This window comes from Oncorhynchus masou, chromosome 16 (assembly GCF_036934945.1).
Source record: "Oncorhynchus masou masou isolate Uvic2021 chromosome 16, UVic_Omas_1.1, whole genome shotgun sequence".
NCBI lineage: Eukaryota > Metazoa > Chordata > Actinopteri > Salmoniformes > Salmonidae > Oncorhynchus > Oncorhynchus masou.
The window spans coordinates 19833848-19855791 of record NC_088227.1 but is presented as its reverse complement, the minus strand read 5'-3'; the positions used below and the strand labels follow the sequence as shown (position 1 = coordinate 19855791).

The 21944-nt window shown below is 44.1% G+C and overlaps 1 protein-coding gene across 4 annotated transcripts in view; it reads right to left on the bottom strand.

The window, feature by feature from the left end:
• The window catches only part of LOC135557620 (atypical kinase COQ8A, mitochondrial-like), a 33880-nt gene that overhangs the window by 6005 nt on the left and 5931 nt on the right, over positions 1 to 21944 (bottom strand). For 2 of the 4 annotated variants that reach the window (XM_064991062.1, XM_064991063.1), the window contains exons 4-9: positions 21850 to 21916; positions 10705 to 10779; positions 6850 to 6975; positions 2808 to 2893; positions 2393 to 2533; positions 572 to 653 (exon numbers count right to left, since the gene is read on the bottom strand). In XM_064991062.1, coding sequence (XP_064847134.1) covers positions 572 to 653; positions 2393 to 2533; positions 2808 to 2893; positions 6850 to 6975; positions 10705 to 10779; positions 21850 to 21916 — 577 coding nt within the window. The remainder of the gene's footprint in view (positions 1 to 571; positions 654 to 2392; positions 2534 to 2807; positions 2894 to 6849; positions 6976 to 10704; positions 10780 to 21849; positions 21917 to 21944) is intronic. The other 2 variants (XM_064991064.1, XM_064991065.1) reach the window with 1 other exon arrangement.

The following is a 21944-nucleotide window of genomic DNA, read 5'->3' as shown; positions in this document are numbered from 1 at the left end:
TTTAAGCCATGCATATTTAGCAAATATGGGATAGGCCTAGATTTGGTTTCTGTAGGCTATTTAACAAACTAGGCTATAACGGACTAACATTCAAATTGTAGCAGATGACAACATAATACATAAAAGACCGTAAATACACAACTTGAACCAACCACATATTTATCAATGTTCTGATTGCCCAGTGAAGAGGGTCAAGCCTCAAAATGCCTTCAACTTGTCTATTCATCAAAACCCAGCAATTTCGCACCACCGCCAGCTACTGCGCCCATGGTTGCAAAAATAGCAAAAATATTTCTGACACACTCCAAACCTATAGCGCTACCGCCTGCTCTTATATTCACCATTGCGTTAGGGTTGTTAAAATAGAGCCCCGTATGTGTGAACAGGATCAATGCAGGATAAGAGTGTGTGATTACAGGGTTGGGGGCAGTATATTCCCCACGTTATGTTGTGCTGCATGTGTGATTTACGCTAAGTCATAAATGTGATTACTACATCATGCTACAAATAAAAAACAAAATAAAAATCGAATTCTACAAAACAAATCTGAAATCCGTTCAGGGATCATCACCTTCAGGCAGTGCGTTGCTCATGGTGAGGAGAGTCATCAGGTTGTTGATGTCACTGTCGATGCTTTTAGCCACTCCGGGGTACTGCATGGGACAAACAGAGCAGGAGAAACAGCATGACAAAACAACCATATGTTTACAGGTTTGACTCTCTGACACCAAAAACTGTGAAAACACTGCCATGATAAGGGACACCATAGTGCCCTCAAAGCTCATATCTAAGCTAAGGACCCTGGGACTAAATACCTCCTTCTGCAACTGGATCCTGGACTTCCTGACAAGCCCCCCCCCCCCAGGTGGTAAGGGTAGGTAATAACATATCTGCCACGCTGATCCACAACACGGGGGCCCCTCAGGCGTGCGTGCTCAGTCCCCTCCTGTACTCCCTGTTCACTCATGACTGCAAGGCCAGGCAAACTCCAACACCATCATCAAGTTTGCCGGTGACACAACAGCGGTAGGCCTGATCACCGACAACGGTGAGAGAACCTACAGGGAGGTCAGAGACCTGGTCGTGTTGTGCCAGGACAACAACCTCTCAATGTGGGCTGTAGTGGAAAAGGTTGAGAGCTTCAAGTTCCTTGGTGTCCACATCACCAACATGGTCCAAGAACATCATGACAGTTGTGAAGAGGGCACGACAAAACCTATTCCCCCTCAGGAGACTGAAAAGGTTTGGCATGGGTTCTCAGATCCTCAAAAGGGTCTACAGCTGCACCATCGAGAGCATCCTGACTGGTTGCATTACTGCCTGGTTTGGCAACTGCTTAGCCTCTGACCGCAAGGCACTACAGAGGGTAGTGCGTACAGCCCAGTACATCACTGGGGCCAAGGTTCCTGCCTTCCAGGACCTCTATATCAGGCGGTGTCAGAGGAAGGTCCTAAAAATTGTCAAAAACTCCAGCCACCCTAGTTATAGACTGTCGTCTCTGCTACTGCACTGAAAGCAGTAACGGAGCGCCAAGTCGAGGTCCAAAAGGCTTCTTAACAGCTTCTACCCCCAAGCCATAAGACTCCTGAACAGCTCATCAAGGGCTACCCAGACCCCTCTTTTACGCTGCTGCTACTCTGTTTATAATCTATGAAGTCACTAACTTTACCTACATATACATATTACCTCAATTACCCAGTGCCCCCGCACATTGACTCTGTACCGGTACTCCCTGTACATAGCCTCGCTTGTTAATTTACTGCTGCTGTTGAATTTTTTGTTAATTTCATATATTTTTTAAACTTCTTAAAGCATTGTTGGATAAGGGATTGTAATTAAGCATTTCTCTGTAAGGTCTACACCCGTTGTATTCGGGGCATGTGACAAATACAATCGAATTTGAAATGCTAATGAGACAGGAATTTAAACTTCTGAAAAGCACTATGAGCCACATCTATATACAAGTTTGGAGATACATCTATACAGTTTATGACAACAGACAACAGAGCTTACTCTAAAGCATTTTAAGGTAAACAATACAGAGTTGACACACAACACATGTGATTCAAAGGTCATGTTTTATCTTTTCAAGGAAAGACGAACATTGCCTTAAAAATGGAGCCACGGGAACAGCAGAAAAACAAAACAGATTGTTAATGCTGCTGGTCACTGCTGATATTTGTTCGCTCATTCAACATCGGTCATTTCTACACTTTGTACTATTACGTCAATGCAGCAGACGAGGCCTTTAAAGTAACAGAGGATATGAAATGCCTTTACCGTGATGTAAGGTTTGTTCAGGAGGGTGCAACATCACAGAATGTTCAGATATAGAAATATACTGGTGTAAAACACAGCATCCTCCTGAATGACTCCCAGGTCACCATCTCACCTGGATCTTCATGGCCACCTCCCTGCCGTCCTTCATCTTAGCCAGGTGGACCTGTCCGATGGAGGCCGCAGCAAACGGACGCTCCTCAAACCAATCCAGCTTGTCCCTCCAGTTAGGGCCCAGGTCGTTGTTGATGGACTTCTACCGAGGGAAAGGGACACAGATACCTAATGGCAGCTCCCTCAACAGTGTATCACTGCAATGGGCTATAGCCTTCAATGATGGTACCTTATTAGAAGACTAATAGGTATCTGTTATTCACTTTCATTGTCTTGTCGTGACTGACTGACTAATTCATGACTCAAAGAGCAGCTTGGCACAATTTGTTTTTCTAGTACTCCCCTTTATAGCCAGGGGCTACAGGGCTAGTGACGAGGGGATTTAAGAGTAGGTTATTAAAAAGGTGGGACATTACCGTCATCTGCTTGATGGGCATGAAGTCTGCACTCTGTCTCACACGCTCAAATATCTTGGCCAGCTGGGGGTTGATGAAGGCATCATCTGAAACACAGAAGACAGGGAGATGGCAGTGAATGGCTGATTGACGTACAACAGCCAGAACAAAACATGAGACAAGCCATCTTGTTGCTGTCTGTCAACCTGTTCATTACACTATGCACCAACAGATCTTAATCACAATGCCTTGTTCAGTTAAAAATGACCAACTAATATAAATAAAATCTAAGGCCTTGGTACCTCTGAGCACTTGGACAGAGTTAATCACAATTTACAGGTCCTTGCCAGTGTTCACTAAATGTCTCTGGGAGACCAAGATGTTTGGCACAGCAACCACCTTCACATACCTGAAGCTGGCAGTGCCGTAAAAGGGCCCTTAGATTTGTTATAGCAACAGAGGTGTCTGTGCATGTTAAACAAAACAAAGTGGTGTGAGCCGCGCTGCAGGGCATTGTGGGTAAGATCTACAACAGTACAAACATTCCGACAACAAGTGGGGAAAAAGCACTGGAGGAGAACAGCAGCAAAACACATGACAGGTCAGAGGAAGAGATTCCTGCCAGATCCAGCTGATTGTGAGTGAGGGTGACTTTACTCGATAATTAGGCTTAGTTTGGCAGAACAAAAATCTATTACCTGAATCACATCCATCGGCCTGTTTTCTGAACTGAGAATTACAGAAGTGGTGATTTTACCAGTCTTACTTTAAATTACAGTGATTATTTTGGATGTTTATCGTGACTTTTATCTGTTTATCATTTATCTGTTATGATCAGACAGCCATTGAGTCAAATCATTAAAGAGATTCTCTGGTGCTCTTGTATACTTTTTAGCCAGTAGTTCTGAAAGTAGGCAAAAGTGGTCCCCTAAATTTGCATACGCGTCACATATGTGCACCAGGTCATTGTGCGCTCTCCCGCTCCGCTGTGTGTGCATCTTGCTAGCTGTCATTCAAACGGTGAGGGGCTGAAGCTCATTGGCTAGAACTCAAATTGCTAGGGGGCTGGCCCATGTTGGGGAAAATGGCGCACCACAGCGTACAGAAAAGTCACTTTCAAACTAGGGAATTAGTGGCTAATTAAGATAAGTAATTCTGCTCATAGATTTTAAATCTCCAGCCCAAAGCAGGAGGTTTAAGTAACTACTTAGTCACCGCCAAAATTCCAGAATATGTCTTTAACCCTTTACACATGTAGAAATGGACTATTATGGACGGGGCCAAATTTAAATGATTCTAACAGAAGAAGTATAAAAAGCATATGCATGACCATGGTAGCAAATGACCATGGTAGCAAATTACCATGGTAGCAAATGACCATGGTAGCAAATGAAAGAGAACACTTTGGAGTTCATGGGGAAATTATCAGGCCGACGGTGAGGACAAAACAGTTCATCTGGCACAAGACTGAATCCAAACACTAAACCGTTGATTTCATGTGCATTTCACATTTACTGTACATTCCCCAGCAATGTATACTCGGGGCACATTCAGTAATGTAACAATATGCATGGGAATTTTGGGGTAGGTGCAACAAAATAAGATTACAAGGGTTTGAGTGAGAGGTCTAACTGGTGTCTCCAAGTGGCCACAAACACACACCTCTCCAAACTGTGCACAGTTCCTAAGTAATTTCAATGCACATTTATGACTCAAAGAAGAGTCTTCAAATATACTAGCTTTGTTGTTGAACTGAAGCAAGCAAACTTGTAGCTTTTCCCCACTTTGGAACACAGCCCTATGCCCCACCATCACACAATTACTGTTATTTACACAATGCAAAAATGTACTATTATAAATCTCAATCTGGGTCAGGTAGGCATCATTTGAAAGTTTGTCCTATTGCCAACGTGACTAGCTAAGTTACAAAATATGAACTTACAGTGTTAGGCTTTCACAAGGCACTTCAGACAGATTGTAATTTTGGTGCACATTGAATGGAGTCAAACACACTGTAAATTATATGAGTTTTCAATTATGGAAATGTGAAAACGCACATTTGTACTCATGGGTGTGTGGTTTCCTTGTAGGGCATCAAATCGGTATTTATTCTAATCCTCAAAGTCTCATCTTTCAGAACACATGGACTCCTCTCGGATTACAGCATTTCCTACACTCCGACAATAAAAAGTGCAGAAGTAACCCAATCACCAGGAGGGATGGGGCATCTTTTTGTTGCGCTTGGTACACATGTTTAGAATGGCTGTCAGTTGAACCCCATACAGCGCTGTAAAGCGAATAGCCTGAGCTCTGATGTCATATATAGTACGTTACTGTACAGCTACTGCGTTCCAATTGAGGCGCTTATCAATTAGCAACATCTGCCATTTTCAATCCATATACAGGATGACAGGGGCTGTGAGTGTAGGGCTACCCCATCAATTTAATGCTGTTTTACCCTGTCTTACTTGACCTAAATAATAGAAGTAGCAGTCGCATTTCTAGTCAATGTGCTGAAAAGAAAAGGCTAGGACCCATCCAAGAGAACCACCAACTTCTAGATAGGACACTGTATACCCAGGTGAACATTACAACTAGGTGGCCACATATTTGAAGCTGGAATAATTAATGGTGAAACTGCCAAGTCCGTTTGCAATATTACAACAAACACTGTTTTTTCTGTTCAAACTTCATTGCACAAGCCATAGAAGAGCCGGAAAAAAAGGGAAACTTGAGCGTGAAAAACACAGCAGCGTTGCAGTTCTTGACAGAAACCGGTGCGCCTGGCACCTACTACCGTACACTGTTCAAAGGCACTTAAATCTTTTGTCTTGCCGATACACCCTCTGAATGGCACACACAACCCATGTCTCAGGGCTTAAAAATCCTTCAACCTGCATCCTCCCCTTTTTAAATTTAACCTTTATTTAACTAGTCAAGTCAGTTAAGAACAAATTCTTATTTAAAATGACTGCCTAGGAACAGTGGGTTAACTGCCTGTTCAGGGGAAGAACGACAGATTTGTACCTTGTCAGCTCGGGGGTTTGAACTTGCAACCTTCCGGTTACTAGTCCAACGCTCTAACCACTAGGCTCACCTGTCACCCCTGATTGAAGTGGGATTCAACAAAATCTATCAATAAGGGATCATAGCTTTCACTTGGTCAGTCCATGTCATGGAAAGCACAGGTGTTCATAATGTTTTGTACACTCCCGTGTACGTCACAGGTTGATAACAAGAACTGAAATTCGACGACTAAATCCATCAATAAAATTCTGCATACAGTTAAGAGCTACCCGTATGCTACACTTTCCTAGAATACCAAGCCAGTTTGAAAACCAGTTGTGTCTAAAAACAGCAGAGGACACTTGCTTAGTCACCTCTGTATACATAGGGAAATATCAGAGGTTTTCTAACAAGCAGCGATTCTGGAGCTTTGGTAGAGACCAGCCACTTCAAAACACAAAAGGTTGCAGTTCTAACATGGCTGGTGGCTTATTGTGAGCCCTGGCTACGCCCTGGCTGTTGCTGTCCCACAATGGTACATTTGGTATGTGTCACACAATTGTCATGACAACGGCAGGAGAATGCCTGTGTATGGAGTTGCATTAATCCTATGCTGTGCCCTGTGGCACAGTTTCACCAGCTAGCTGGAGCAGTTGGGAATTAAGGATGGGCATGTGTTGTTGTGAGCCGACCTGAGGTGAACTAGGCGATGCAGGAAGAGATGCCAGAGGGCCAGAAATAACTCCCGTCTCCGTCACATACTAATCTACAGAGGCTGGATTAAGGCCTCACAGTATCAACCCAGTGGAGGTTATGAAGATGACTCAAGACTGCCCTGACACTAGGGGAAAGGGTCATGAAGCCTGCCATGCTGCAGCACAGTAGACGTCGCTGGTGTGGGCAGTAAAAAGACGGAATGGCAAAGCCACAAACAACAACTAACCATAAGTCAACAGAGCAGCATAGAGGGGTGACTGGGGTCGCAAAAGGAGAGAATGTTTTGAGAACAGAGAAGGTGCTACTGGAGGTGTGTATTACAATGTAAGCCAGTTGTCACCTTGAATGCTGAGCATCTGGCCCAGTTTCAGTGCGGCTCCGCGGACCTTACACAGCGTCCTGACGATCCGCTCTGCGTTAGCCTCTGACAGGAACGGACTGGAGTCCAGAACGGCCTTCTTGTCAGCTGAGTGGAGAAACAACAATCAGCTCTATGCTAAACTCTGAGGTTGGCATGGAAAATTTGATTTCCTGGCGAGAGGTAAACTAAATGTTGAATCTCATGGGTTTAGTGGTTAGGTAGTACAGGTATGGCTTAAGGGAGATAACTCTAATAAATGATATGTAACTACAACTCGAGTTGGGATCATTTGAGGTAAAGGTGGTCAGCTGTTAATAATTATCTCTTAGAGCTACCCCCCTACTTTTTTAAATTTGCGCCTGAAGACATACCCAAATCTAACTGCCTGTAGCTCAGGCACAGAACCAAGGATAAGCATATTCCTGGTACCATTTGAAAGAAAACTCTGAAGTTTTTGTAAATGTGAATTGAATGTAGGAGAATATAACAATATATCTGGTTTAGATAATACAATGAAAAAAAGTGTTTATTTATTGTTGTATCATCTTTAAAATGAACAAGATGAAACAAACATTCAGATAGGATGATGGGACAATTTCAGTGAAAAACACAAGAGGGCAACAGTACTTGTGCAACATTTCAGAATGACAACTTCCAAAATGAGTGTGCTATACATGACATTTATCATGAAGTCACCCAGGTGTCCCACACAAGTAGCCCAAATGTACCCAAGTGGCCAGATTGGTGAAGTTAAACATTTTGAATGTAATAACTATATACAAAATACCAAAATGGTATTCTAACACACACACACACACACACACACACACACACTAAAAAAAAAAATGAAGAGAAAAAAACATATACATTTACAAAATAACACTTTCAATATTTGGAAGAGCATCAGTCCTCTACACAATATTAAGCTGCTGATGCTGCTCGGTGCCATAGCACATCCATGCCTGCAGAAATACATTTTGGCAGATGAACACCACTTGTGGCAGGAGCTGGATGAACCAGCTTCAGTGGGGGGGATGGACACCTTGGCACTGGGGGCTCCCATCCGGAGTCCGTGTCACTATGAAAGTAAATGTTCAGTTAGAATAGTTTCACATATGAGCCCTGTATCAACAGGTATAATAAACAGATATGTTCCCTGTACTCATATATATATATATATAAGGTTGAATATATTATTATAGACCTGCTAGATCTACTCCCATTTATGACATTTCAGCTAGATTTACTGTCTCTTTTATATTATGACAGACCAGCTTGATCTACTGTCTGCATTTCACTTTGACCATTGCTGTGGGCCTGCCCTCCCCTCAACAGCCTCAAATAGGCTATTTCATTTCACAAATAATATTTTATATTATTAATTTCAAACAACGGCATTAGCATGAGAAGAACTTACCAGTCCAAAACGATGTCCTCTCCGTTCAAAACATATTCCTCCATTTGGGAATCGCTAAATGAATAGTCCTCGATCAATTTCTTCTAAAATTGTGAATGTTTAATATGACTATTTATGTAGCGATCACCGCATGTTGTCGAATTTCATCCCGCTACCGGGTTCAGTGCGCAGAGAGGTTAAGTCAAAATAGTGATATGATAACTCCTGACTGAGAAGGCCTAACGCAGTGAAAGAACAGTGAGAAGGGTCACTTCCACACTACTGACACTCAACACATGGTGTAGAACACCAGCGCTCTTCCTCACACCCTGTCTAGAGCACCCCATTCCCATAGTAAAAACGTGTTTACTAGAAGACTGCGGAGGCCTGACATGTGAATGTCTTCCCTGGCTATACAGTAGTGTGTACGTGTTCTATATTCCTGGGTTTGTTGGTGTAGTGTAGTCTCTGATGAACTCATTAGGCTCCATGTGTGGCGTCTACACTTGGGATCACCGTACTCCTCCCTCCCCCTGCTCTCCCTGGACGAAGATACACCAGGGCACAGCCTGGAAACAAACCAGCTTAAAGCCTACCCACATTCCAGACATTTAACCAAAAAAATACTTTTCATAAATGAGGCATTTTCATAAACCAGTGAGCTAAACAATCAGACAAGGAATCTGGTCTCTCTAGGTCAGGGCAGCCCAATTCCGGTCCTCGAGGGCCAAAACGTTGTTTTTTTGTTTCTACCTGTTAGTTACAGTAACTGCACACACCTGGTGTCCCAGGTCTGCATTAGTCTCTGATTTGGAGGGTGACAACCAGAAGTGTTTCGGCCCTCCAGGACCCGAATTGGGCAGCCCTGTTCTAGGTAGTGCTTTGGTAACAGCACCAGTCGGTCTGGTTTGAAGCCCCAGACACCCTCCAGCAGAGAAAGAGGACCGCCTGCCAGGCAGCCCAGGTGGGGTGGGGGGGGTCAGTGGGCCACACTGATGTCAGCAGTCAGACTAAGGCGTTAGGAGCAGAAGGAGATTTAAAAAGGACTGTTAATGTATCTTGAACCAAGATTACCTCAGCCACGTCATATCCCCCAGGACAGTCTTGATTAGCATAACATCAGACCCCCAGTAGATCTGCTCTGATGACCAACTATACTCTACCACTACATACTCACTTTGTATTGTGCAGTAATTATGCTCATTTGAGAATTTTTTATTTTTTTATTTTACCTTTATTTTACTAGGCAAGTCAGTTAAGAACAAATTCTTATTTTCAATGACGGCCTAGGAACAGTGGGTTAACTGCCTGTTCAGGGGCAGAATGACAGATTTTGTACCTTGTCAGCTTGGGGATTTGAACTTGCAACCTTTCGGTTACTAGTCCAATGCTCTAACCACTAGGCTACACTGCCGCCCCCAGAATGATGTGTACTTGTATACCATCTATTACTTTATTTGTACTTGACCCTGGTTTTCTCCCTAATTTCGATCTGGTCTCATCGCTCAACTCCCCAACGGGCTCGGGAGGCGAAGGTCGAGTCATGTGTCCTCCGAAACATACCCTCCAAACCCACCGGTTTAACCCAGAAGCACCAAAGTGCCAGAGAACACACCGGAGTCGCTAGAGTGCAATGAGCCAAGTAAAGCCCCCCTGGCCAAATCTTCCCCTAACCCGGACGATGCTGGGCCAAAAGTTCACCGCCCGGTTGTAATACTTCCAGGGATCGAACCTGGGTCTGTAGTGATGCCTCTAGCACTGACGAAGTAGCTTAGATCGCTGCGCCACTCGGGAGGCCCTTATCATTTCTGATCCATGGATTAAAGTTGGAGCTTCATTCACAGCCCTAGATTCAATGTACTTGTCTTTCTCCCAGGGTATTAAGGAGACAATGGCCATGTGAATGGCTGTATAGTCGCCCCTGCTCTAGATTGGACTGCCACACCACCTCCAGCGGTCCAGCCGTGGCATGGCGGAAAACTAATTGAAGAGTGCGCTGGAAAGGTCAGCTCAATAAACGGCCCTCTCCAATTCTTCCCCCGACAGCTGCAGATGGTAATATCACAGAGGGCAGTTTCTTAAAGGGCTCTTTGTAAGAGCTAAGACCACCCACACCTCAACTGAACCTAACTATAGCAGAGTCAAAGAACTATAGCCTAGTGTTTTCAGCTACGCTGAATGACGAATGATTGATTTTGATATGAATTATTATGCCTCTCTGCATGTCTGTATAGGTTCACCATTATATCATGCACTTGTCCATTGCATGCTAATTGAAAGGTTGTCATTCCTAGACATGTTACATCCTGCAGGGGCATTGTGTGCATGTTACTGCTGGGTTAAGTGTCTAGTATGCGAGTGTGCATGCATGTACACGTAATGTCAAACATAAGCCTGCTTCCAGTTACCGTAGGAAACCGCTTATGTTAAACAGTTACCGTTATCCTCACTTGGCCTCATACTCTTCTTGGCTACCTCAGCCAGCGCTCCAAAGCCCAGTCCTACAGCCAGACCTGTGAGGACACAACACACCAGCGTTATGACATCCTGTCATAACATGCTGTTAAGCTCTGGGTCGTTCAGTAGGGTACACGGTTATGGAACGTTCAGATAGAAATACATTGTGTAGAACAGACATAGTTCTCTGTCATGAAGCGTAAGGAATTGTTCCAGCTCTATTCATGGCCTTTATATCGACAACGTTCAGATTATTGTGCCCTATCCCCCCCAAAAAAAGGTTAATATAACCAAATATTGCACAGTATAGCCCATTGGGTAAATTGCGTCGCCTAGCCTTTTGCTTTTTGCTTTCCCCATGACACATCAGTCAGGTCAAATCAGTTCCCGAGAGCTCTAGGAACAGTCATTTATGCCAGTCTAGTTTATTTAAGACAGACGCAGTTCAGTCTTATTTACAGACAGATGTTAATAATAGAACCGCCGAGACGGTCTCTGACCGTTTTCTATTTTGTCATTTCAATAACTTAATTTCAATAAAAACCTTGAACCCACCCGTCCCTGCCGAAAAAAATAGCGGGGCCTCGAGTAGTACCAATAGCCACCAGTGTAATAACAAGAAAAGCCTCATTGGACCCCCATCGTACGAATGTAACTTGGTTGTGTTGTATAAAAAGGTGTTAGGTAACATTAGAATACGAAATGTACATTTCTGAAAGAACATAACCCTTTCAATAGTTTGTTACTGTGGGCTAAACGCAAAAATTATTGGATATATATTTTTTAAAGGAATTTCAGGTATAAGCCATTATATTCGTGGAGTGCCTTTATTACAACTATGAAACAAAAAAACATGTGCATTGAAACAGTAACAGCATTTTTTAAATAATGACTAAACAAATAAAAATACCCACGCAACACAGTCAATAAAGAAAATATCAGCAGCATAAACATCAGCATAGGCTCCAAGCGTGCTTGTGAATAGTGAAATCGGCACAAAAGCAAGAATGGCAGTGAAAAAAAAAGGCCTATTATTGTCAGTGATTGGCCACATTATTTGTGGCCTCACTCGTGCTGACACTATGGTGTGTGTCTTCACGCAACAGTTAGGACAATGGATAACGGCTAAATGAGATCTCACAGTCACCCCAAATCTGTCACCTTCACTTGATCGCAACACTTCCCACAAAACAACTCGCTTGCAGCCGAAACAGGTGTCGTAGGTTGTGTTCCGAGTGCATCTGCCCAGCTTGCAGTTTCTCCTCCCCAGGAGCTGTGCGCAAAAGTCTCTCACGTAGCCCATGTGCCAGACTCATGATGAAGTCTCTCCTGCTCATGGTGTTGTTCATGCACTGCTTGAACAACACTTGTGCGTTGATAGCAGCCAAGTCAAGCATGTTGTAGAACACCCCAACAGGCCAGCGTGTTGGATCGATAGCAGAGAATTACAACACTGACTGGATCAACCCTTTGGGTGTTACTTCTGGCATAGTTCTCTACTTGTGACGATGCAAGAATCTGGGCACAGAAGAGCAATGTGTTACCGTACTGAGAATATGAGGGGTATTCAGATCTGCAGCACAGAATTAGGATCACACTTAAATGGCACATTCCATGGAATGTACGGTAAATGTTATTCAAGTAATGCACCCAAAACAACATTCAATAGTGCCGAGCTCGGCACATTCTGGGCCACAAACCGCATGGCACAGAAACAAAAACAAGCTTGATCAGACAGTACAGCAGCGTGTTACATAACTCTACATTTGGAGGGAAAAAAAAGTGGGGAAATACTGTTGTTAACTTAATGTGGCCGACGAGCTGTTTGCTCCCTTTGAACCAGTGACCTTAGAAATCCAAAACAAGCCCCGTCTTTTCCCCTCTGTTAGGGACAATTCTAGGTCATATCCTGCCAATGATTAAACTACCAGGCTGTTTTCCACAACACCAGGAGAAGGCCTTATCAGTTAGTCAGCCAACCATGCAGCCACACCTGTGGTCCAAAACACCATGTGTATTGTATTACTCGTCAATGATTAAGAGGCACTTCCTACACTGGTTAGATCTAGGGCTGGGAAATGTGAGGGACCTCACGATACTTAGGTGCCGACACGATATGTATTGTGCTTCTCAAGATTCTATATGTATTGCGATTCAATTCTGCGAGTTTATGTTCCAAACATATTACTCACTATATGTCTGCTTCAGAGAGACGAGACAGTACGAGAAACGTTTTGCTCAGTCAAGGAAATGAAATAAAGTGCTGAAAACATGTTGGCTCACTACTTTAAAAAAATGAAGAACAAGCTACAGGATGAAACAATTTTATGTAAGTACAGCAGACTTTCGCGACTGTATTTACACCGAGTGTACAAAACATTAAGAACATCTGCTCTTTCCATGACAGACTGCTTTCACCGAGTCAATGATTCCTTATTTATGTCACTTGTTATAAACAAGCAGGAAACCCTACACCCAGAGACTGCCTTTCTGGCTGCCAGGGGTTGGCTCTTAACTAAAGAGCAGGGCTACTGCACACAGAGCTATCGCAGACAACCCTGATGCTATGGCTGAAGACAGGAATAAGTACAAGAAGGCCCGCTTTGACCTCCACAGAGTCAATACGAGCAAAAGGACAATATAGGAATAAGGTGGAATCATATATCACAGGCTCCGCCGCCTGCAGCAGGTGCAACAGTCCATTATGGATTGAAGGAAGACCCCATCCGTGACCTCCCCAACGATGCCCCTCTACCATACGAACTCAATGCATTTTACGCCCGCTTTGACAACAACATCGAGCCGGTTGTGAGGGGCGTCACCGACCCAGAGGACTGGGTGATCTCGCTCGCCGAGGCTGACGTGAGAAGAGTCTTTAAATCAGGTCAACACCTGCAAGGCCAAGGGCCCCGGCGGTATTTCAGGGCTTGTTCTCAGAGCATGTGCAGAAGAGCTGGCAGAAATATTAACGTCATTTTCAACATCCCCTTGTCTCAGTCTGTAGTCGCCACATGTTTTTAGATGACCACAATCATTCCTGTTCCTGAGAACTCAGAAGACTTCATGCCACAATGATTACCGCCCTGTAGCACTCAGTTCTGTAATCATGAAGTGCTTTAAGAGGCTGGTTGTCGCACACATTAACTCAATCTCAGCCACCCTAGAATCACTTCAATTTGCATACCGCCCCAACAGATCCATAGATATTGAGATTGCGTTCTCTCTCCACCTACATAACAGGAATACCTATGTGAGAATGCTGCTCATTGATTACAGCTCAGGGTTCAATACAATTGTACCTTCCAAGTTCGTCACCAAGCTTATGACTCTGAACACCTCCCTCAGCAACTGGATCCTGGACGGGCCAACCCCAGGTGGTGAGGGTAGGCAACATCACCTCCACCACGCTGACCCTTAACACAGGGGCCCCACCGGGGTGTGTGCCTAGTCCCCTCCTTATGTCCTGTTCACCCAGGACTGTGGCCACGCACGACTCCAACAACATTATCAAGTTTGCTGACGTCACGACGGCGGTAGACCTGATCACATTAAGTCAGCCTACAAGGAGGAGGTCAGTGACCTGGCAGTGTGGTGCCGGAGCAACAACCTCTCCCTCAATGTCAGTAAGACCAAGGAGCTGATCGTGAACTACAGGAAACGGGGGGATACCCCAACCAGATTGATGTGGCGACAGTAGAGCAGGTAGACAGCTTCAAGTTCCTCGGTGTCCAAATCACTAAAGACTTAAAATGGTACAACCCAACACACACACGTGAAGAAGGTGCGACAGTGCCTGTTCCCCCTCAGGAGGTTGAAAAAGTTTGGCATGGGCCCTCAAATCCTGAAAAGGTTCTACAGCTGTACCATTGACAGCAATATTGACTGACTGCATCACTGCTTGGTATGGAAATAGCACCACCCTCAAATCGCATGGCGCTACATGTGATTGAAGGTTGTGCGGACAGTACATCACTGGGGCTGAGCTCCCTGCCAGACTCCAGCCATTTACTATTTTCTCTGCTGCCGCACAGCAAGAAGTACTGATGCATAAAGTCTGACACGAACAGACTCTTGCACAGCTTTTATCCCAAAGAAATACAACTGATAAATAGCTACACGGCCTGAGTTCACCTGGCATCTTTATTGAACTTTTATTTCAATATTTGCACTCTATGCACACTCACAGAGCCCTACACACACACGTCATTTACTCACGCACACATAAGATGCACATACATTTACACTGACTCACACTCGCAAGCTGCTGTTACTCGGTTTAACTTCTTTCCTGTTGCCTAGTCACCTTACACCTATGCAAATCTGGTATTGGATCAGATTTGAAAAAATATATTTCCTGTATATAGTATGCTTATTTACTTACTTTGTGAATTTCATATTTCTTATTACTTGTAAGGGGGGTTTTGTAATACATTGTTATTTATTATTGCATTGTTGGGTTTAGAGTTCGCAAAAAAGACATTTCACTGTACTTGTGCATGTGACATTAAAACTTGAAACTCAATCCAGATTATAGTGTAAAATAGCTGCCTAACTGTTGGCTTTTGGTCATTGTAGCCTTTCTTTCACATTTCACTTTTAAAATTGTCATTTTAATTCAGTCGTCCATTGATTAGATATCCCCTACATTTCTAGTTACACAAGCATGACAGGAGCACCGATGTGTCAAAAACCGCAACGTTGCTTGGTTTTTCACGCTCAACAGTTTCCTGTGTGTATCAAGAATGGTCCACCACCCAAAGCATATTCAGCCAACTTGACAACTGTGGGAAGTATTGGGGTCAACATGGGCCAGTATCCCTGTGGAATGCTTTCGACACCTTGTAGAGTCCATGCCCCCCGACGAATTGAGGATGTTCTGAGGACATATGGGACGGGGTGATGCAACTGAATATTAGGAAGGTGTTCCTAATGTTTGGTATATGAGACACACACACATAAAGGGGTTTTCTTTATTTGTACTATTTTCTACAGTGAAGAAATAGGGAAGACAACACTATGAAATAGATTGCTCAAAGTTGTCACAATTTGCCTTGGTGACAGCTTCGCACCCGCTTGGTATTCTCGCAACCAGCTTAATGAGGAATGCTTTTCCAACAGTATTGAAAGAGTTCCCACATATGCTGAGCACTTGATGGCTGCTTTTCCTTCACTCTGCCGTCCAACTAATCCCAAACCATCTCAATTGGGTTGAGGTCAGGGGATTGGGGAGGCCAGGTAATCTGATGTAGCACACCATCACTCTCCTTCTTGGTCAAATAGACCTTACACAACCTGGATAATGATGGACTGTCCTTTCTCTTTGCTTATTTGAGCTGTTCTTGCCATAATATGGACTTGGTCTTTTACCAAGTAGGGCTATCTTCTGTATACCATCCCTACCTTGTCACAACACAACTAGTTGGTTCAAACACATTGAGGAAAGAAATTCCACAAATTATTAAGACACACCTGTTAATTGAAAAGCATTCCAGTTGACTACCTCATGAAGCTGGTTGAGAGAATGCCAAGAGTGTGCAAAGATTATCAAATCAAACTGTCACATGCACCAAATGCTTACTTACAAGCCCTTAACCAAAAATGCAGTTCAAGAAAGTCAAAAAAATATTTGACCAAATAAACTAAAGTAAAAAAATTACAAGCTATATACAGGGGGTACAGAGACAATGTGCGCAATGTCAAGATTAGCAGAGGCAATTTGTACATTTTGGTAGGGGTAAAGTGACTATGCACAGATAATAAACAGCGAGTAGCAACAGTGTAAAAACAATGTGGGGGGGGGGGGGGGGTAAAATGCTAATAGTCCAGGTGGCCAGTTGATTAATTGTTCAGCAGTCTTATGGCTTGGGGGTAGAAGCTGTTAAGGATCCCTTTGGTCCTATACTTGGCACTCTGGTATCACTTGCCATGCAGTAGCATAGAGAACAGTCTATGACTTGAGTCTGACCATTTTTTGGGCCTTCCTCTGACACCGCCTAGTATAGAGGTCCTGGATGGCAGGAAGCTTGGCCCAAGTGATGTACTGGGCCATACGCACTACCCTCTGTAGCGCCTTACGGTCAGATGGCGAGCGGTTGCCATATCAGGCGGTGATGCAAGCGGTCAGGATGCTCTAGATGGTGCAGCTGTACAACTTTGAGGATCTGGGGACCCATGCAAAATATCTCGACCCGCTCCACTTCAGCCCCATTGATGTTAAATGGGGGCTTGTTCAGCAAGCCTTATCCTGTAGTCCGCAATCAGCTCCTTTGTCTTGCTCACATTGAGGGAGTTGTTGGCCTGGCACAACTCTGCCAGGTCTCTGACCTCCTCCCTATACGCGGTCTCAGCGTTGTCGGTAATCAGGCCTAACATTGTGTCGTCAGCAAACTTCATGGTGTCAGAGTCATGTTTGGCCACACAGTTGTGGGTGAACAGGGAGTACAGGAGGAGGGGACTAAGCATGCACCCCTGAGGGGCCCCAGTGTTGAGGATTCACGTGGCAGACGTGTTGTTGCCTACCCTTACCACCTGGGGGTGGCCCGTCAGAAAGTCCAGCATCTAGTTGCTGAGGGAGATGTTTAGTCCCAGGGTCCTTAGCTTAGTGATGAGCTTTGCGGGCACTATGGTGTTGAACGCTGAGCTGTTGTCAATGAACAGCATTGTAACATTGGTGTTCCCTTTGTCCAGGTGGGAAAGGGAAGTGTGGGGTGCGATTGTGTCATCTGTGGATCTGTTGGGGCGGTATGTGAATTGGAGTGGGTCTAGGGTATCCGGGATGATGCTGTTGATGTGAGCCACGACCAGCCTTTCAAAGCACTTGACGTGAGTGCTACGGGGCGGTAATCATTTAGGCAGGTTACCTTCACTTCCTTCCACAGGGACTATGGTGGTCTGCTTGAAACATGTAGGTATTACAGACTCGGTCAGGGAGAGGTTGAAAATGTCAGTGAAGATAATTGCTAGTTGGTCCGCTCATGCTTTTGAGTACATGTCCTGGTAATCCGTCTGGACCTGCAGCTTCGTGAATATTGACCTGTTTAAAAGGTCTTGCTCACATCGGCTACCGAAAGTGTTATCACAGTCTTCCAGAACCTCTGGTGCTCTAATGCATGCTTCAGTGTTGCTTGCCACGAAGCGAGCATAAACGGCATTTAGCTCGTCTGGTAGACTCGCGTCACTGGGCAGCTCGCGGCTGAGTATCCTTTTGTAGTCTGTAATATTTTTTGGTGTAGTAGGATTCAAACTTAATCCGTTGTCGATGCACTTATTGATGAAGCCGATGACTGAGGTGGTATGCTCAATGCCATACACACAGTTTGGGGTCACTTAGAAATGTCATTGGTTTCCATGAAAACATACATGAAATCAGTTGTAAAATCAATAGGAAATGTAGTCAAGACGTTGACAAGGTTAAAAATAATGATATAAATAATTGTGTCCAAACTTTGCTTTCGTCAAAGAATCCTCCATTTGCAGCAATTACAGCCTTGCAGACCTTTGGCTCTAGATGTCAATTTGTTGAGGTATCTGAAGAGATTTCACCCCATGCTTCCCGAAGCACCTCCCACAAGTTGGATTGGCTTGATGGGCACTTCTACGTACCATACAGTCAAGCTGCTCCAACAACAGCTCAATAGGGTTGCGATCCGGTGACTGTGCTGGCCACTCCATTAGAGACAGAATACCAGCTGACTGCTTCTTCCCTAAATAGTTATTGAAAAGTTTGGAGCAGTGCTTTGGGTCATTGTCCTGTTGTAGGAGGAAATTGGCTCCAATTAAGCGCCGTCCACAGGGTATGGCATGGCATTGCAAAATGGAGTGATAGCCTCCCTTCTTCAAGATCCCTTTTACCCTGTACAAATCTCTCACTTTACCACCAAAGAACCCACAGACCATCACATTGCGTCAAGCACTCTTCCGGCATCTTTTCATTTGTTCTGCATCTCAAGAATGTTCTTCTTTGTGATCTGAACACCTAATTCCGCTGTCCAATGTCCGTGCACTTTTTCCCATCTTATTTCTTTTTTTAATTGGACAGTATGAGATATGGCTCTCTTTGCACCTCTGAGATAGGGGTTTTGCGGGTACTATTTAATGAAGCTGCCAATCGAGGACTTGTGAGGCGCCTGTTTCTCAAACTAGACACTAATGTACTGGTCCTCCTGCTCAGTTGTGTGCCGGGGCCTCCCGCTCTTTTGTTCTGGTTAGGGCCAGTTTGCTCTGTTCTGTGAAGGGATTAGTACAGAGCACTGTAAGAGATCTTCAGTTTCTTGGCAATTTCTCACATGGAATAGCCTTCATTTCTCAGAACAAGAATAGACTGACGAGTTTCAGAAGAAAGTTCTTTGTTTCTGGCCATTTTGAGCCTGTAATCGAATGCACAAATGCTGATGCTCCAGATACTTAACTAGTCTAAAGGCCAGTTTTATTGCTTCTTTAAAAATCAGAACAAAAAAGTTTTCAGCTGTGCTAACATAATTGCAAGAGGATTTTCTAATGATCAATTAGCCTTTTTAAAATTATAAACTTGGATTAGCTAACACAACGTGCCATTGGAAAACAGGAGTGATGGCTGCTGATTATGGGCCTCCATACGGCTAGATATTCCATTAAAGAACAGCCGTTTCCAGCTACAATAGTCATTTAGAACATTAATCTCTGCACCGTATTTCTGATCAATTTGATGTTATTTTAATGGACAAAACATGTGCTTTTCTATAAAAAATAAGGACATTTCTAAGTGACCCCAAACTTTTGAACAGTAGTATATGTGCACACACACACCACTTTTTTGTGTTGTTTACAAATAGTCAAATATCAATATTTAAAATAAATAATAATTCTTGCAAAATGTAACTATCGATTTCCACCCCACCATCACTAGTGAGATCCCAAAGGGTTGTTCACAGGACAGTTAACAGGGTGCATATCAATCAATCAAATGTATTTACAAAGAACTTTTTACGTCAGCCGATGTCACACAATGTATAGACACTAAGTACTAAACAAACCAAATCTGGTTTTAGATCATTTTTAACTCTGAAAAGGGTTTAGTAATAGATTTCTTCACTAACTTTACATTGCCCTCTAAATAAATTCACGCCAAAGCAACAACACATTCAAAAAGCTTCACCATGATATGTGGATATTGGTTTGTTTTTTTACACCCATTTGAACCCCTCAGTATTAAGCCTTCCTGGTTAAACAGCATCCAATCAATGATTTCTACACTTCATGAGCAGTAGCTGAATAAGTCCTTCTGCCAGCCAAGTCTCAGTGAAGGCACAGAGGTTACACCTCTGCCATCTCCAGACACTGTCACACACAGCACTCACTGCTTCACACCCCCAAGTTAGGTTAGGACAAAGCAGCGGGACACACCATACCAGGAAGCTGCTGGCTCACCTAGATATCAACTTACAGAAATAGGGAATTGTGTTTATGGGAAAAAAAAAATAGATGGCTTGTTTTGGAGATGACAATAATACCAGGGGTTTTCATAAAAAGACAACCGGTTAGACACATTTTGAACTTCATGGTGTGCTAACTTCCGTGGTAAGACTACAACAACAAACAGCTCTACATGGAAGCATGTGTACCTGTGAAAGGGAACTGAAACCCAGAGAGCATGGTGTTAACTTATGTATCCATGTTCCAACCCAGAATAACAACCAGGAGAGAGCAGAACAGGAAACATGCATGGCTAGGCATTCCCTCGCATCGGTACACCGACATCAGGAACTGGATAGCCTGTCAGCAACTCGATCTCAACGTGAGACCAATTTATGTTCAATCCTCAGGGGACAGCACATCACTTTTCCCCTGTAGGAGAGGGCCCTGGGGGGGGGGGGGGCTATTAGCTATCCCCCTGAGCCATGTAGTCATGTTGGGGAGGGAGAGCAAACCAATAGGTTCCCAGGGTGCTGGACCGGCAGGTGTCTGTCGAGACTCACATTACTCCAATGCCACCAGACCTGGCAACCCTAACTTCCAGCTGAAGGTCGGTATTGACCGGTCAATACTGTCCCCACCCCAAAACTCCCATGAAAGAGAGAGAATGCCGGAGCTGGCCCTGTAATATATAAAGATGGTGTCAGGGACATGTATAAACCCAAGGTTCTTCTTAGTGGCTTTGCTCTCACTTGTGTATCAGCTCGCTGCGCGGATCTGATAACCTTTCAAAACAGTGACAAAATATGCTGACAGCGACAGGTGGCCCATGCTGGGGCAGGGCCGGGCCGTCCGTCAGTCCAGGTCCCAGAGAACAGCAGGACCAGATATCAGACTGTCTCTTTTACCAAGACGCTGCCTCCGTAAACTCAGCCTGTGTTTCTCTGAGACGGCAGCATTTGACTGGCTTTACTAGTTAAGAACTCCAAAGTAGCTAAATCTGTAGTCTGCTCTGCAGGCCTACTACTGGTCAAAGTGCAGATTAACCTCCAGGCCTCAATCTGACCATGTGGCCGTCAAGGGGAGAGGAGATCTCACTCACGGGATGAAGACACACAGGCCACCTTTCACCCACTGGCCTGCAATTTACAAGCAGTAGATATATCAAGTTGAGGATAAACAGACACTAGGGTTGTGTTAGGCAGACACTGACAGGGAACATGGGGGCATGTGGGTGGGACACTTTGGTACACGGGTGGCTTGAGAAGGGGACATAACAGGGTAATAAATAAATAAAAACAGGCCGAAACACAGGCTCTATTTCTAGATATTGACACTGGTTACAGCAATAGTTGTCGCTGAAAGTTGTCAGAAGAGTAGGTTTGCCTCGTGTGGATCGGTGGCATACGACTTCCCATTTAATGTAATGTGGATGAAATGGGGGATTAAAAAAGTGAGCTCAAGCCAGGAACAGTAGAATAGAGCACTGTGTATCAGAGCCTGATGTTGAGGACACCACATCAATATTCCCAAGTTAAAAAGGATCCAGTTCTTAATACTTATCGCAATGTAATAAAGGAGGGATCTTACTGATCCAATCCAATCACATTTCAGTAATTCCCGACACGAACATAAACAATATAATACATTTGTAATGGTAGCCTTTTGTGCACTTCAACGTCATAGACAAAGCAATAATAAAACATATTAGAAACCAAAATAATGTACAACCTTACCTCCAAAATTAGCCAGTCTCCCTAACCGGGTCACTGGTACCTTTCTCTCTCGTGCCCTTTCATTGAGCTACAACAGAGAGAACAGAATAATGGTA